Genomic DNA, 17,763 nt, shown 5'->3' on the forward strand with positions numbered 1-17,763 from the left:
ACACACTCGGGCCTATCATGGGGAGGGGGGAGGGGGGAGGGATTGCATTGGGGAGTTATACCTGATATAAATGATGAATTGATGGGTGCTGATGAGTTGATGGGTGCAGCACACCAACATGGCACAGATATACATATGTAACAAACCTGCATGTTATGCACATGTACCCTAGAACTTAAAGTATAATAAAAAAAATTTAAAAAAAATTACAATTGATTTTAATATTTCTTAGAGAAAGTATTTAAACACACATGTAGTTCTATTTGGTAATACCCTATTAGTCAACACAGTATTGGAAAACATGCTTTAAGTCGTAGGATTGACTTTTAATTAGGACATCAGGTTTTGCTAAATAAATGTCTATTTATAAATAACTGGAAAGTAATTTATTCTCTATTCTACCAGCCTTTCCTTTACAGTATTGGCTTATATTTGCAGACCGTGTGGCAAATTCTTTATCATGTTATAGAATGTTAGATATCAAGCCCATGCCAGTTATCACAAATATCAAAGTAAATGAGGTGAGGTGGGGGTGGGAAGAAGGTAGGACAGGTCTGCAGGGAGAGGAGTTTTTCCTTATTAATTATAGAGGAAGCATGAGTAAACCATGGAATATAAAATAGACTTACTCCAGACAACTTCACAGAGATTGTCTGCTATAGGATCCTTTACTCACTTCATTTCTAAATGCCAGTCCTTTGATTAGTAATCTAATTATCTTTATATTTAAATTATTAATACAATTAAAAATGAAAAGCTTGTTATAAAATCAAAAAGCTCGTGATACTGCTTTTCTTGGTTTCTTTTTTTAAAGCATGATTATTGAGTTTACCTACTTTAATATGACCCTAGATTTAGAAGCTCTGAAACACTATATTTTGAAGAAAATGCCTGTTGGTTTTTTTTTTTCTTTAAAAAAGAGAGTATTGCAGCACTTTGGGAGGCCAAGGCAAGCGGATCATGAGGTCAGGAGATCGAGACCATCCTGGCTAACACAGTGAAAACCCATTTCTATTTAAAAAGTACAAAAAATTTAGCTGGGCATGGCAGTGGGTGCCTGTAGTCCCAGCTACCTTGGGAGGCTGAAGCAGGAGAATGGTGTGAACCTGGGAGGTGGAGCTTGCAGTGAGCAGAGATAGTGCCACTGCACTCCAGGCAGGGCAATAGAGCGAGACTCTGTCTCAAAAAAGAATAAATAAATAAAAATAAATAAAATAAAATAATAAAAAAGAGTATTATATTTAACAGTGCATAACTGTTTTAACTCAGTTCTTTGTGTTCCTGTGAAAACTGAGGTGAAGGCTCAAGGTTTCTCAATTTAAAGTTCAATTCAAACCTGAATCAAAACATCGTAATTTTAACAAACCTCTAGGCAATGAACTATTCTTTACCTGTATTTCAGTGGAGCCTCATCATATGATAACATGTTTCACCTAGACATATGAAGAAATACAGTTTAAGCTTGTAATTGTGCATTCTGTTTTATATATATATATATTTATGTATAAGTGATATGCCCTGATGTTTCATTATGGAGGAGGAAAAAAGCTTTAAATAAAAGTAAGTTTTAGAAAATTCATGATACAGGAAGCAAAAAAGCCAATACAGTTTCTAATTGCCTTTTAGAGACTCGTGAGTTCCCTCATTACCTGTGATTTAAGCTAAAAATGAGGTAATTATAGATAACATCAGTGTTTATCTGGTTGATCTTGGCACCTGCAGTCCTAATGTTGTGGCTTACCCATATCTGGTGCCACACTTTACAGTCTTATGCTGACATACCTGATTTACACTTTTCATATTTCCATTGATTTTAAGTTAGATATTCCTTGTTCTATTTGAATAGTATTTTCAAAATCATACCTTTGAAATGACTTAAAAGTATATACTCTTAAATATAATACTAGAATTATGGTACAGTCCTTGCATTGATAGAAGTCTTTCACTAATATGTTTTGATATAGATTAGAAACTGATTTAAAAATTTACTGGCTCTTTGATAAAATAAATGTGATCATACTAAATATGGCAATTTTTAAAAATATTGGCATGCACTTTAGGATTATGAAATTGTGTAAATCTTTTTGTATCAGGTTCAGCTTTCTTACCTTTTACTTCCTCAGCTTCAGATATTCTACCCATCTAACCCTGATGTAATCCTGCTTAAATCTTGCTTAAATCCTGCTTCATCCTGCCATGGCTGTTTTGTTCTATTATCTTACTATTCAAATTGCAATGAAATGATACTGGTTGGCTGGCTGACCTTGTAAACTCCATGGTCATCTCCGAGAGCTCCGTCTGCTATACTCCCCTATCACTATACCTCCCAGAGAGCTAGAAGCATCTCTCTACCCTCTCTCTTTTTTCTTCCACTGTCTGTGACGTGTTGGCTTTTCCCAAGGTGAGAATCCATTCTCTTAACCACTCAGCAATTTCACTGTCAGTAGAAGCCTCTAAGTAGCTCCTCTTAACCAACCTTTAGAGATCTTCAGTCCTAAACTATATGTAGTCCCTTAACTCTTTGCTATTATTGTAGTCATTTGGATTTCTTCAGTTAGCCCACAAACACATTGTTGCCTTTCCACATTAAGCTTAAAAATGGGATAGAAACCATCATATAAATCTATACAGTGTAAAATTAGTGTATTCTATGGTGTATCACCATTTGGGACAATGATTCATAAGCTTTCTAGTCATAAATTAGCACATAATTTAGTCATTTATTAGTCATCATGTAGGTTATAAAAGTATTTAAACTATTAAATTTAGAAGATATCAAATTTAGAAGATAATAGTTTCACACCAATGTTATGAGCATATATTGGGAAACTACTACATTAAAATATATAATTACAAATAGATATCTTGTTATAATCATCAGCTGTATTTATCCACCGCATATTCTAATTGCTTTCTGTGTCAAAATAGCCATTGCAGGAGGCTTAACTACCTAAATAGGTCTTCTTAGAGGGAAGTTATCAATTCCTGCTGCAGAAGTTGACTTTATTTTTTGAGGAATAATTGCATCAGTCATGGCCTACATATTTAATAAGTTACAGTGTTCTTTCCTGAGGAGCACATGGGTAAGCTCAGAGTCCTTCTCAACATAGTGCTTCCAAGGCATAGTGCTTCCAACAGCTAGTACTGGTCTGTTAACATTGGCCTGAGAAATGAAACCTACTCATCTTCATCTTTCCCTGCTTAGATGCTGATTGTTTTCAGGGACCCAGTATCTGCAAGATAGAGTAGTTGCCACTAGATGGCACTAATGCTTTATTAAGGAAATCTTCAAGGTCCAGGTGGCTAATCCATTCCATTTAAGGTTTTACACACCTAAACACCCAGGTTCTTAACTACTCACAGGACTGTTGTTATCTTCTCAGTCCAATTAGTAAAAAAGTTATCTGCATGTCTGTGGACTTGATATTCAAAAATTAAAAATCTGAGGAAGAAATAAGGGTATATTTCTATCTTGCCTTCTTGCCAGAGGTCATTTTTGCTCTTGGTGTCTGGAGAATCATGTTTCCCTTTAGTGGTTACTTCCATGTTATTCCAGAAAGATGTCTTTCCTATTTCTCATTTCTTTATTCTCTTGACAAGTTATTTAATTTTTCTGAACCTTACTTTCCTCATTCATAAAGAGGGGTTAAAAATGTATACCCTAAGAGGATTGCTATAGAGATGAGAAGTGATTCACCTGAAATATTATATCATAAGTGGGTCTTTTAAAAGCATTTCAATGGCATAATTTTCAGATTTTTGCTGTTCAGGCACATTGTAAATACATACTTTTTATGTAAGAATGAGTTTAGCAACTACCTTTTCTTTATTTTTTTTAAATTAAACTGAAAAATTTCACTACTGACACCTCAGTATTTTCTATTGTTAATCATATCTTCCTCCAACTTCAGGAGGAGGCCTACCATTCATATCTGTGATTGTAAAAAACCTTCATTTTGATCCCTCTCCCATAGAAGGGCTAAACCTTTCAGCAGTTTGCCCTCTGGAATCTGTTTAATGTTTGGTTAGCTCAATTCTTTGCAGTAGTATTTCAGTGGCTATGGTGCTACTGTTATTTTATATTCTAAGTTTTAATTTTGAAGTATCAAACCATTTCTTTCCCCTCTGTACTACCAGACTGCTTTGCAGTAATCATTTTATTACTGGTTTACATGTCCATCTATCCACTCTTTTAACTTTGTATGTTTTAAAAAATGTGCCTGTGAGTGCTAAGCACATAGTAGGCACTTATTAAATGTTTATATTTACTCTGTGTTACAGTTTATTGAAGAAACACTATTCAATAGAAATGAAAGACAATTAATATATTATCTTGTGGTCTTTATTCTCCTCTGTTGTTAGAGCTGTTCATCAGTTTGAGATGTTATGCCTTAATTAGAACTGTAAGTACCCATGAATAAATTTAAATGATTGTAAATTTCAGAGATAATGTTTCCAATTCACATGCCTCAGTCTTCTTTTCTCTGTACCAACACTGTAATCAAGGTACAGGGTCTTACTTAAGCTAACAAATAATTATCCTTCATTACATAAGTAGTATGTAACTTGACCTTAAAAGCCTGCTTAACTTGACAAGATGGCAATGAATGTAGCCACCAGCTGTGCCTGTACTTTCACAATTTCTTGGTACTTGTGAATAGGAGCTGATTTTGGAAAAGACTGGAGGAGTCATTGCTTCATACTTCCCTCTCTTATCTGGAATACTTTGTGTTTTCAGTACACAGAACTGCATGGTGTCTCACAAATTATGATTCCTTTTGGGTTCAAAACGTTGTACATTTGAGATCTGTGCTTGTTCACAGACTACAAGCTATTTAAATATATTTATGGTTTTTGAAACGTGTATACATACCCCAGAGATATTGCAGATTCAGTTCCAAACAACTGCAATAAAGCAACTATTGCAATAAAGTGAGTCACATGATTTTTTTTTTGTTTTCTAGTATATGTAAAAGTTATGATTATACTATACTGTCAAGTATGCAGTAGCATATGTCTAAAAATATATATACCTTAATTAAAAATACCTTATTGCAAAACAAAAGCCAAGGATCATCTGAGCCTTCAGCAGTTCTTAATCTTTTTGCTGGTCGAGGGTCTTGCCTTGTTGTTGATGGCTTCCCACGAGTCAGGGTGGTGGTTGCTGAAGGTTGGGGTAACTGTGGCAATTCCTTAAAAAAAAGACAACAGTGAAGTATGCCACATAGATTGACTCTTCTTTTCAATAAAGATTTCTCTGTAGTATGAGATTCTGTTTGGTAGCATCTTACCAGAGTAGAACTTGTTTCAAAATTGGACTCAGTCTTCTCAAACTCTGCTGCTGCTTTCTCACTAAGTTTATTAAATATTCTAAATTATTTGATATCATTTTAACAATATTCACAGCATCTTCACCAGCAGTAGATTCCATCTCAAGAAACCACTTTCTTTGTTGATTTGTAAGAAGCAACTCCTAATTCACTTAAGTTTTATTGTGAGATTATAGCAGTTAAGTCACATCTTCAGGTTCCACTTCTAAATCTAGTTTTCTTGTTATTTTTCCCCATCTGCAGTTACTTGTTCCACTGAAGTCTTGAACCCCCTCCAAGTCATCCATGAGGATTGGAATCACCTTTTAAAAACTCTTGTTCATGTTTCTATTCTGACCTCCCCCCATGAGTCTCTAATGTTCTTAATGATATCTAGAATGGTGAATCTTTACCAGAAGATTTTGAATTTACTTTGCCCAGATCTGTCAGAGAAATCACTATCATATGGCAGCTTGGCAGCTTAGAGCCTATGAAATGTATTTCTTAAATAATAAAACTTGAAATTAGAAATGACTCCCCAGTTCATGGGCTGCAGAATGGATGTTGTGTTAGCAGACATGAACACACCATTAATCTCTTTGTACATATCCATCAGAGCTCTTGGGTGATTAGGCATATTGTCAGTGAACAATGATATTTTGAAAGGCATCTTTTTTTCCTGAGCAATAGTTTCCAAACGTGGGCTTAAAATATTCTTTAAACCATGTTGCAAACAGATAGGCTATCATCCAGGCTTTGTTATTCCATTTATAGGGCACAAGGAGAGTAGATTTAGCATAATTCTTAAGGTCTCTAGGACTTTCAGAATGATTAAAGATTGGCTTCAGTTTAGTCACCAGCTGCATTATCCTGTAACAGGAGTACAGCCTGCCCTCTGAAGCTTTGAAACCAGGACTTCACTTCTCCTCCCTAGCTATGAAAGTCCTAGATGGCATCCTCCTTCAATAGAAGGCTGTTAAATCTACATTGAATATCTATTGTTTAGTGTAGCTACCTTCAACAGTTACCTTGGCTTGATCTGTGTAACTTACTGCAGCTTCTCGATCAGCACTTTCTGCTTCACTTTGTAATTTTATGTTATGGAGGTGGCTTCTTAAACTCCATAAACCAACCTCTGCTATCTTCCAACTTTTCTTTGGCAGCTTCCTCACCTTTCTCAGCTTTCACACAATTGAAGAGAGTTAGGGCTTTGCTCTGGATTAGGTTTTGGCTTAAGGGAATGTTGTGACTGGTTTGATTTTCTATTCAGACCACTTAAACTTTCTCTGTATCAGTAGTAAGACTGTTTTGCTTTCTCATCATTCATGAGTTCACTGGAGTAGCAGTTTTGAGTTCTTTCAATAACTTTTTTTTTTTCTCTATTCACCACTGGGCTACCTGTTTAGTGCAAGAGACCAAGCTTTTGGTCTAACTTGGCTTTAGATACACATTCCTCACTAAGCTTAATCATTTCTAGCTTTTGATTTAAATTAGGAGACTTATGACTCTTCTTTTCACTTGAACATTACAAGGCCATAGTAGTATTAACTAGGGAGGTCCAAGGAGAAGGGAGAGAGACAAGGGACTGTTTATGGTATGGCCAGAACACATACAACATTTTTCAGTGAGTTCACTGTCTTATATGGTTGTGGTTCATTTTGCTTCATAACAGTTACAATAGTAACATCAGAGATCACTGATCACATATCCCCATAACAGATACAATGAAAGAGTTGGAAATGTTGTAAAGATTATGAAAATATGTCACAGGAGACACGAAGTGAGCACATGCTGATAGACTTGCTCAATGCAAGGTTGCCACAAACCTTCAATTTGTTAAAATGCAGTACCTGTGAAGTGCAGTAAAATGAAGTGACATAAAATGAGGTATGCCTCTACTCCTCTCATGTTCTCACTGCTAATCTCATCTTTGAATATTGCTAAAAACTAGACAAAAACAAAGTTTGAACATTATGAGATATCAGTATATATGTGTAATTACTTGGAAATAGGACATATTTACAATAGTATAGGTAATAAAAATGGATTAAAATGGGGAAAAAGGCCCCACAAGATTTCACTGAATATTTATTTGGTGTTGGAGTGACTAAGAATTACTTAAGCAAGAGAAAACAATGGAAAGATCAATAAGAGAAAATAGTGTTAGATCTTAATTATACACAAATTTAAAAAGCTTCAATGTATTGAAAATTAAGACCATTGGGTTAAAAAATTGATGAAGGCGGCCGGGCGCGGTGGCTCAAGCCTGTAATCCCAGCACTTTGGGAGGCCGAGATGGGCGGATCACGAGGTCAGGAGATCGAGACCATCCTGGCTAACATGGTGACACCCCGTCTCTACTAAAAAAAAATACAAAAAACTAGCCGGGCGAGGTGGCAGGCGCCTGTAGTCCCAGCTACTCGGGAGGCTGAGGCAGGAGAATGGCGTGAACCTGGGAGGTGGAGCTTGCAGTGAGCTGAGATCTGGCCACTGCACTCCAGCCTGGGCCATAGAGCGAGACTCCATCTCAAAAAAAAAAAAAAAATTGATGAAGGCATGATGTCTTTAATGTATGAAAAACTTTTCTCTTTAATCAATAATAAGGCACACTAAAATAAAAGCAGTATTATTAACAAAAATATTAATTTTTAAAAGTATAGGATTTAGGCACACTGGCTCACACCTGTATTTCCAGCACTTTGGGAGGCTAAGGAGGGAGAATTGGTTGAGGCCCTTTGTAGACCAGTCTGGGCAACACAGCAATACCCAGTCTTTACAAAAAGTACAAAATTAGTCAGGTGTGATGGTGTGTGCCTGTGGTCCCTCCTGAATTGCCTCAGCTAGAGTGGAGGCTGAGGTGGGAGGATTGCTTGAGCCCAAGGAGTTCAAGGTTAAAGTGAGCTATGATTGCACCACTGTACTCCATCCTGATGACCAAGTGAGACCTTTTCTCTTTTTAAAAATGTGTGTGTGTGTGTGTGTTGGATAGTCCTCTGAGGGCTTTTCATGCATTTTTAAAATTCTCATAATAATTCATTTAAGTAGATTCTGTTATTACTCCATTTACAGATGAGGAAACTGAGGCACAGAGAGGTTAAGAAATTTGCCCATGCTTGCACATCTTGTAAGTGGCTAGTGAGCTGTGTACCTTTGCTTACTGCATGGCTGTCTTTCTGATCCCAAGCATGCACCTCTTATGTCCATTCTCTTAACCACTATCCTGTACTGCTTAAAATGGGTAAAAGGCAAAAAGCAGGTTTTACAAAGGAAACAGTAAAATGACCCAAAAGCATGAACAGTTTTTAGTTCACTAATAATACAAATGAAAGTAAAACCAATTTTTTTAAACTAATAGAGTGATAAGAATAAGACAGTTTTGTGGAGTGGTGACAGAAATGCATTTCTTCCAGCATGGGTTGGAATGTGTGTCTCATTTAGCAGTCTTAGCCAGAAGCCACTGTTGGCGGAAGGCTTGTTGTGATTGAGGATCACAATGCTACTGGGTTAAAGCTGGAAGTTCTGCTGGTGGCAGTAGGGAATGTGTCATTGTCTTTGATCACTCTTCTGGAACTGTGTGGAGAAGATGCATTTTGTCCCATGGTCAAGTTTTGAACTTTTTGTGTATAGTTCAGTTCATTACTGTAAGCATAGTATTCAAGATTATCCTTTCTCAAAATGAGCAGGGTCTAGCCAGTGACAACCGCACATGTGTATAACAGAAGAATGATTGAGGGTTTTAATGGCTCTCTTTTTCAGAAATCTCTCAAGATATTGCCATCAGGGTTTCAGCTTTGACAATAAATGTTAAGTTATATGTAAGTTTTATTGTGATAAGATGGAATTTGAGAGAAATTTCGTAAAGCTAATCTCAGTAGCTTCTACTCAAATGATTCTTAATGTTTAGTTTGGTGCAAGATGCAGGGAATATAGGTCTGATTCCTTTATTCAAACTCAGTAAATGGTTTGGGACAATTAATTTCCAATTGTTTCCCAGTAGAGCAGATTTACTTGTATATTAATGAGGCACAGGTGTTAGGCCCCTGGTGTCTGCATGCCTGGGAGGCATATTTCAGTTGTTTATCTACTCAGCCATAGGTACTGCAAGGTACTCAAGCTTGCCTTTAACAGTTTTTACAGTGAGGCTTTTTAATTTTTTGATTTTTTTAAAATTTGCCTACACCTGTTAAAATTTTAAAACTGATAATGTAGAAAGAAGTTGCAATTTCAATAGTAAGCAGCACTAACAGTTAAAGTAGTCTTCTATTATACTTTACTGTCCAGCCTGACATTAAAGAGAAATTGGTTCATTTAAACAGGTATTTCACATCAGAAGCTAATATAATCAACATTACACTTCTTTGTTGCTTATTTTTGGAGCAGGTATGTTTTTATCATTGGCTAAAACAGTCATATATTTATATTATTCATCTTTTTCTTGTTTACGCACTGAACTGTACTATCAGCATTTTAGAGGAAATGGAATAGCCTCCATAGACATTATGAATTTCAGTAGCTGGCGTAATTATAGCTATCTACATATTCATTAAATCTACGGAAGAACTGTGTCCAAAAAGACAGCCATGCATTCAGAAACAGTACACAACTAAATATATATGTTTTAAAAGTTGCATTTTTTAGACCTACTTACAGTTAATTTCCCGTAGTACTTCTCTCCAAGCAGAGGAATTTTAACAAAAGGATTCTCATGCTTTGGTTTCTTTCATATAGAAAAGAATGGGAAGAACTATTTGTAAACAACAATTACTTGGCAACAATAAGGCAGAAGGGGATTAATGGGCAGCTGAGAAGCAGCAGGTTCCGCAGCATTTGCTGGAAGGTAAGAAGAAAATATTTATTTACAGTTTCTGGTTGCAATATATCAACACATTACCTGATGCCCTGGAAGATTAGCCATGCAGGGGATCACTGAATTTTCCAAGAGATTTCACTCCCATTATTTTGACTATCTATGTTTATCTTTCATAGGACATTTACTAATAAGATTGTTGAACTACCTTAGTCCTGAGTAAGTGATAGTGGTAAAAGAGTCATATAAAATAACTATCTTTTCAACTGTTTTGATGGTACCAAATTCAGAGCAACACTTTTACACTCCCCAGAGTCTTCTGCAGAAATTCTTGAAGATTTTCAAGAAAAGGCAGTGGTGGGGGTTTAACTTTTAGGTTCCTATTATATCAAGTGCCATCATTTAGTTATCTTCCCTTTTTTCTTGATAAATGGCAGCAGGAAGATATTTTTCACATTTCATTTAGTAGAAACACAAAGTGAGGGGTGGCAAGAAGTGGAAGGAAATTGGATCATTCTCCTTTAGAGGAAAAGGAGCACTGATTACCAACACTAGTAATAATAATCTATAGTTATCTTTTTAATTGCTTTGAAGTATTGTTTGTTTTTGTTTTCTAAACATGAATTTATTTAGGTTTAGACTCATTTCTGGAATGAATTCTATCAAAAGTTTTTAGGGTTATCTGCATAAATTAAGCATACTGAGTCTATGCAAGTAAAGACAAAAGAAACACATAATGTATTAGACAGTTTTAGGTTTAATAATTTAGATTTAGTAATTAAAGTACACTTTTCTTCTTTTAGATGCAGGCATTAAAGGCAGGAGACCTGCTGCTAGAATATTTGTATACAAGTATTTGTGCCCCACCCCCATTCCCTGTTGTTTAACTTTCAGTATCTTTCATTTGTTAAAAATAAACCTAAATCCAAATTTATTTTAATGTTGTATTGAACTAAATTAAATCAAATTTGTTATTTTAAGAATGTTTGTTATTTTCATAAGCTGATGGCCAGCTTTAAATTACATTTCTTTTTCTGTAAAAGCAGTGCTTTCATGACTCAGGCTATGCACTCAGTGAGACTGCTATTTACTATCTTTTACCTGCTTGTTTTAAAACAAAACCTTATATGTAGCAATTACTAATCAGACTTCGTGCTTCCTAATAACCCCCTACCACTCCCATTAAGACTAGAATGTAAAATGTGAATTATATTTGAACCTCAATGAATTTTTCTTCCTTTTTAATGTAAATCTGAAGGGGAGTTTGATTCTATTTTGTGGTGTAGCCTTTGTTCACTTTTGGAATTTTCTGATTATATATTTCTTAAATATCTCCAAACAGAAATTGTTAGGGATTGGAATGATGATATGAATATGAAATATCATGAATATTATTTCTTTCAATGCTCAGGTGATTCAGTTTGGCATAGTTTCACATTTTATATCTTAAGATATTTACAAAAGTTTCTTCTGTTTTTCTTGACAGCTATTTCTTTGTGTTCTTCCTCAAGACAAAAGTCAATGGATAAGTAGAATTGAAGAATTAAGAGCATGGTATAGCAACATTAAAGAAATAGTAAGTAAATAGTACATTTAATTAATGTAATTGTTTTCTTATATACACTTTAAAGTCCAGTAGTAGCCTCTGATCCTTGTGTGTGTTTTTTCTCTTTCTTTACTAGCATATTACAAACCCAAGGAAAGTTGTTGGCCAACAAGATTTGATGATCAATAATCCTCTTTCACAGGATGAAGGGGTAAAGTTCGTCTTTATTCATATCTTAACCTCTTTTGCTTCTAAGAATATGTTTATGTGACTGGTTGCCAATCACCATGAAAGCAGTATATTTCATGCCAGCTGTTTTCTTTATTCCACATACAGTACCACCTAAAACCTGGTAGAATGATTTTACATTTTGTGTGTGTATATATATATAGATATAGATATAGATATAGATATAGATATAGATATAGATATAGATATATACAGTGTTGTAGGAAATTTATGATCTGTTTCTGTGGAATGGCAGTACAAAGAAATCTCAGGATTCTGTAAGAACTAAGGGTAAAATGTAAGAGCATAAAGATGAGAATAGAACTCTTATCAGGGTTGCAGTGGGGAATTGGGTAGCTAAGGAAGGCCTCCCTTCATGGTAAAAATAAAGAAGGGCTCACTTAGCAGGGCTAACTCACAGGAAGAAAGAAGTAACCATTTGTAGTGAGTCTATGCAGAAGTTTTTTAAAAATCAGGTCTACTTCTACTCATGTTCTAGTGAAGACAAGGAATAATTACTACTTTAAAGATATTATGTAACTATGAAAGTGTGAGTGCTCTAATTTTTGCCTATTTACCTAAAAACACATTTTTTCCCCCATTTAATACATAGTATTAGCATTTCTCTTTCCTGATACATAAGTATTTGTAGACTCTTTGGTATAAGAACATAAAATATTAAGTAATTTTTTTAAAACTTTCCCTTAAATTCACATTTTAAAATGTACATGAAAACCTGTTGGATTATAAAACCAAGCTCTGTAGAAAACTTTACCCATCTTTCTTAGTGCATTGGGAATTCCGGTCAGGTTCAAACTGGGCACAGTTGGCCTATGAGTCCTGCTGTAATCCAAGCACCTTTCTGTTGTTACAGGAGTAGTAGCAGTAGCATATGGCAGTGAAAAGTATTGTTCACTTTATATAGATAATAAAAGTTTTAAGAATGTACACTAGTTTCTCATTTACCACAGGGGATTGGTTCCATGCTCCTCATGGGCACCACAATCTGCAGATAATCAAGTTTCTTATATAAAATGGCACAGTATTTCCATATAACCTGTGTATATCCCCCTGTATACTTTAAACAATCTCTAGATTACTCATAATACCTAATAGATTGTAAATGCTAAAGTTGTTATACTGTGTTGTTTTTTCTAATTTGTATTTTTTTATTGTTGTATTGCTATTTTTAGATTTTTCCCAATATTTTTGATCCACAGTTGGTTGATTTTTGTTGTGGGACCTGCAGATAAGGAGGGCTGACTTTATATGATAATATCAAACTGGAAAAATTGATGTTAGAATAAAGATGTGTTTCTGAGATTAAACTAGATTTTAATAAAAATTACCCCAGTCTCGGGTTTTCTATCTGCAAAGTGAAACGATAACTCAGAGAAGAATAAATTTAACCATTTAAATTATTAAATTGAAATCATTAAAAGTAAAGCAAAGGTGTGAGACTATATAATAGATTGTTTTCCTTATTTCAGAGTCTTTGGAACAAATTCTTCCAAGATAAAGAACTTCGATCAATGATTGAACAAGATGTCAAAAGAACGTACGTAGAACTATTTACATGTTACTTTCAATAATTCAAATTGTTGTTATCTCTTTCTAATTTTAACAAAACACAAAATCTGAGAGGCATCTTAATTGAATGCAGTATTCTACTTGTGTTAATAACACACTTTTTTTGGACAAATTGTGATAATAAGGATTGTTTTCTCCTCTAACGACACAGATTTTTATGTTCCCTTTTTAAAAGTAAATTACGTTTATAATATTGATAATCTTCAATAACATTTAATTAGTTTTATCAATTTCCAACAATTATTTGAAGTCATATGCACCTTTTTAAGGTTATATTGTATAGTCATATTGTTATTGCCAGAAAAATTTATCCCTTGCTTTATGCATTGGCATCCCTTTCTCACCAAGTTACTTGTTATAACTTGTTAAATGACAACCGTTATTCTTATCCTTACTTCTCTTACTCTTGAAGCTATTCAGGTTTACAAACAATCTCTTCTCTCAGTCTACTCAGTATTTACTATGTAAAAGGGTAATTTGTTACTTTGCATAGTATCCATAACTTTGATATATTCGACCTCATCTTTCTGAGTCATAGGGTGAGGAGTAAATGGAATTTGTGTCAGAAGATCATAGGTAGAGTCCTAGCTAACTGATGCTGTAATTGTGGGAAGATTACTTCAACATCTTTCCCTCTCAGTTTCCTCTTCTGTTAAATGAGAATAATAGTAACCATCTCTTACGGTATTTGAGGATTAATATCTGTCAGAATAGTAGTAAATTAGATAGGTTTATACTTTAAACTATAAATCATTATATAAATGTTAGTAAACTTAATGCAATCCTCAGGATCTGGGATTAGCCAGGTATGTGCAGAATCATAAGTATCTCTGGTGGCTTCCTCCAAGTCATTCTGCAGCTTTACCTGTGTGCTCCACTCCTAGTTCAATTCCTACTAAATCTATTATAATGTCAAGGCCTCTGACTCTCTGATACTCGTTTCTTTGGATGTTGTAGATACTGAATAATGAGATGACATGAGCTACTACTACGTTTGTAGTACATATTTAACAAATACAATTTCTTACTTTAAAATGAAAATAATTCAGAAGAATCGTAGGTTTAGAGTACAATGAAACCACAGGTAATTGGCAGTGGTAATAGGGTATGGGGTGGGAAGTTTGGGATCATTTTGGTTAGCTTGAGTAATCCAGTTAACTCAGGAGTAACCCAGTTAGGGAAGCTACTCTCAGAGGTGTGGGTGATAGTGCTTGGTCTCCCTAGTATATAAGTGCAGAAAGTAGAGCACCATTGTATTAGCACACAGGAGTCGTGGCACTCAGTAAATATATGAATAAAACAAAAGAAGGAATTTCCTCAGTAATTTAAATATATAGTTCATCAGTGGTAGTAAACAGGCCTTTTAAAAACAAAATGTGCAGTATATATTGTTGTTTTTTTTTTCTTCTTTTTTATATTATTATTATACTTTAAGTTCTAGGGTACATGTGCATAATGTGCAGGTTTGTTACATATGTATACTTGTGCCCTGTTGGTGTGCTGCACCCATCAACTCGTCAGCACCCATCAATTCATCATTTATATCAGGTATAACTCCCCAATGCAATCCCTCCCCCCTCCCCCCTCCCCATGATAGGCCCCGGTGTGTGATGTTCCCCTTCCCGAGTCCAAGTGATCTCATTGTTCAGTTCCCACCTATGAGTTAGAACATGCGGTGTTTGGTTTTCTCTTCTTGTGATAGTTTGCTAAGAATGATGATTTCCAGCTGCATCCATGTCCCTACAAAGGATGCAAATTCATCCTTTTTTATGGCTGCATAATATTCCATGGTGTATGTGTGCCACATTTTCTTAATCCAGTCTGTCACAGATGGACATTTGGGTTGATTCCAAGTCTTTGCTATTGTGAATAGTGCCGCAATAAACATACGTGTGCATGTGTCTTTATAGCAGTATGATTTATAATCCTTTGGGTATATACCCAGTAGTGGGATGGCTGGGTCATATGGTACATCTAGTTCTAGATCCTTGAGGAATCGCCATACTGTTTTCCATAATGGTTGAACTAGTTTACAATCCCACCAACAGTGTAAAAGTGTTCCTATTTCTCCACATCCTCTCCAGCACCTCTTGTTTCCTGACTTTTTAATGATTGCCATTCTAACTGGTGTGAGATGGTATCTCACTGTGGTTTTGATTTGCATTTCTCTGATGGCGAGTGATGCTGAGCATTTTTTCATGTGTCTGTTGGCTGTATGAATGTCTTCTTTTGAGAAATGTCTGTTCATATCCTTTGCCCACTTTTTGATGGGGTTGTATGTTTTTTTCTTGTAAATTTGTTTGAGTTCTTTGTAGGTTCTGGATATCAGCCCTTTGTCAGATGAGTAGATTGCACAAATTTTCTCCCTTTCTGTAAGTTGCCTGTTCACTCTGATGGTAATTTCCTTTGCTGTGCAGAAGCTCTTTAGTTTAATTGATCCCATTTGTCAATTTTGGCTTTTGTTGCCGTTGCTTTTGGTGTTTTAGACATGAAGTCCTTGCCCATGCCTATGTTCTGAATGGTATTCCCTAGGTTTTCTTCTAGGGTTTTTATGGTATTAGGTCTAACATTTAAGTCTCTAATCCATCTTGAATTAATTTTCGTATAAGGGGTAAGGAAAGGATCCAGTTTCAACTTTCTACTTATGGCTAGCCAATTTTCCCAGCACCATTTATTAAATAGGGAATCCTTTCCCCATTTCTTGCTTCTCTCAGGTTTGTCAAAGATCAGATGGCTGTAGTTGTGTGGTATTATTTCTGAGGACTCTGTTATGTTCCATTGGTCTATATCTCTGTTTTGGTACCAGTACCATGCTATTTTCGTTACTGTAGGCTTGTAGTATACTTTGAAGTCAGGTAGCATGATGCCTCCAGCTTTGTTCTTTTGACTTAGGATTGTCTTGGCAATGTGGGCTCTTTTTTGGTTCCATACGGACTTTAAAGCAGTTTTTTTCCAATTCTGTGAAGAAACTCATTGGTAGCTTGATGGGGATGGCATTGAATCTATAAATAACCTTGGGCAGAATGGCCATTTTCACGATATTGATTCTTCCTATCCATGAGCATGGCATGTTCTTCCATTTGTTTGTGTCCTCTTTTATTTCACTGAGCAGTGGTTTGTAGTTCTCCTTGAAGAGGTCCTTTACATCCCTTGTAATTTGGATTCCTAGGTATTTGATTCTCTTTGAAGCAATTGTGAATGGAAGTTCATTCATGATTTGGCTCTCTGTTTGTCTGTTACTGGTGTATAAGAATGCTTGTGATTTTTGCACATTAATTTTGTATCCTGAGACTTTGCTGAAGTTGCTTATCAGCTTAAGGAAAGTTTTGGGCTGAGACAATGGGGTTTTCTAAATATACAATCATGTCATCTGCAAACAGGGACAATTTGACATCTTCTTTTCCTAACTGAATACCCTTGATTTCTTTCTCTTGCCTGATTGCCCTAGCCAGAACTTCCAACACTATGTTGAATAGGAGTGGTGAGAGAGGGCATCCCTGTCTTGCGCCAGTTTTCAAAGGGAATTTTTCCAGTTTTTGCCCATTCAGTATGATATTAGCTGTGGGTTTGTCATAAATAGCTCTTATTATTTTGAGGTACGTTCCATCAATACCGAATTTATTGAGCGTTTTTAGCATGAAGGGCTCTTGAATTTTGTCAAAAGCCTTTTCTGCATCTATTGAGATAATCATGTGGTTCTTGTCTTTGGTTCTGTTTATATGCTGGATTACGTTTATTGATTTGCGAATGTTGAACCAGCCTTGCATCCCAGGGCTGAAGCCCACTTGATCATGGTGGAGAAGCTTTCTGATGTGCTGCTGAATCCGGTTTGCCAGTATTTTATTGAGGATTTTTGCATCGATGTTCATCAGGGAGATTGGTCTAAAATTCTCTTTTTTTGTTGTGTCTCTGCCAGGCTTTGGTATCAGGATAATGTTGGCCTCATACAATGAGTTAGGGAGGATTCCCTCTTTTTCTATTGATTGGAATAGTTTCAGAAGGAATGGTACCAGCTCCTCCTTGTACCTCTGGTAGAATTCATCTGTGAATCCATCTGGTCCTGGACTTTTTTTGGTGGGTAGGCTATTAATTGTTGCCTCAATTTCAGAGCCTGCTATTGGTCTATTTAGGGATTCAACTTCTTCCTGGTTTAGTCTTGGGAGAGTGTACGTGTCCAGGAAATTATCCATTTCTTCTAGATTTTCTAGTTGATTTGCATAGAGGTGTTTATAGTATTCTCTGATGGTAGTTTGTATTTCTGTGGGGTCGGTGGTGATATCCCC

The 17,763-nt window shown here is 35.6% G+C and overlaps 1 protein-coding gene across 16 annotated transcripts in view; it reads left to right on the plus strand.

The window, feature by feature from the left end:
* The window catches only part of TBC1D5 (TBC1 domain family member 5), a 606,671-nt gene that overhangs the window by 332,314 nt on the left and 256,594 nt on the right, over positions 1–17,763 (plus strand). For all 16 annotated transcript variants that reach the window (XM_023207336.1, XM_023207339.1, XM_023207341.1 and 13 more), the window contains 4 exons: positions 10,038–10,146; positions 11,603–11,692; positions 11,799–11,873; positions 13,381–13,448. In XM_023207336.1, the coding sequence (XP_023063104.1) occupies positions 10,038–10,146; positions 11,603–11,692; positions 11,799–11,873; positions 13,381–13,448 (342 nt within the window). The remainder of the gene's footprint in view (positions 1–10,037; positions 10,147–11,602; positions 11,693–11,798; positions 11,874–13,380; positions 13,449–17,763) is intronic.

Source organism: Piliocolobus tephrosceles, chromosome 2 (genome assembly GCF_002776525.5).
Source record: "Piliocolobus tephrosceles isolate RC106 chromosome 2, ASM277652v3, whole genome shotgun sequence".
Lineage (NCBI taxonomy): Eukaryota > Metazoa > Chordata > Mammalia > Primates > Cercopithecidae > Piliocolobus > Piliocolobus tephrosceles.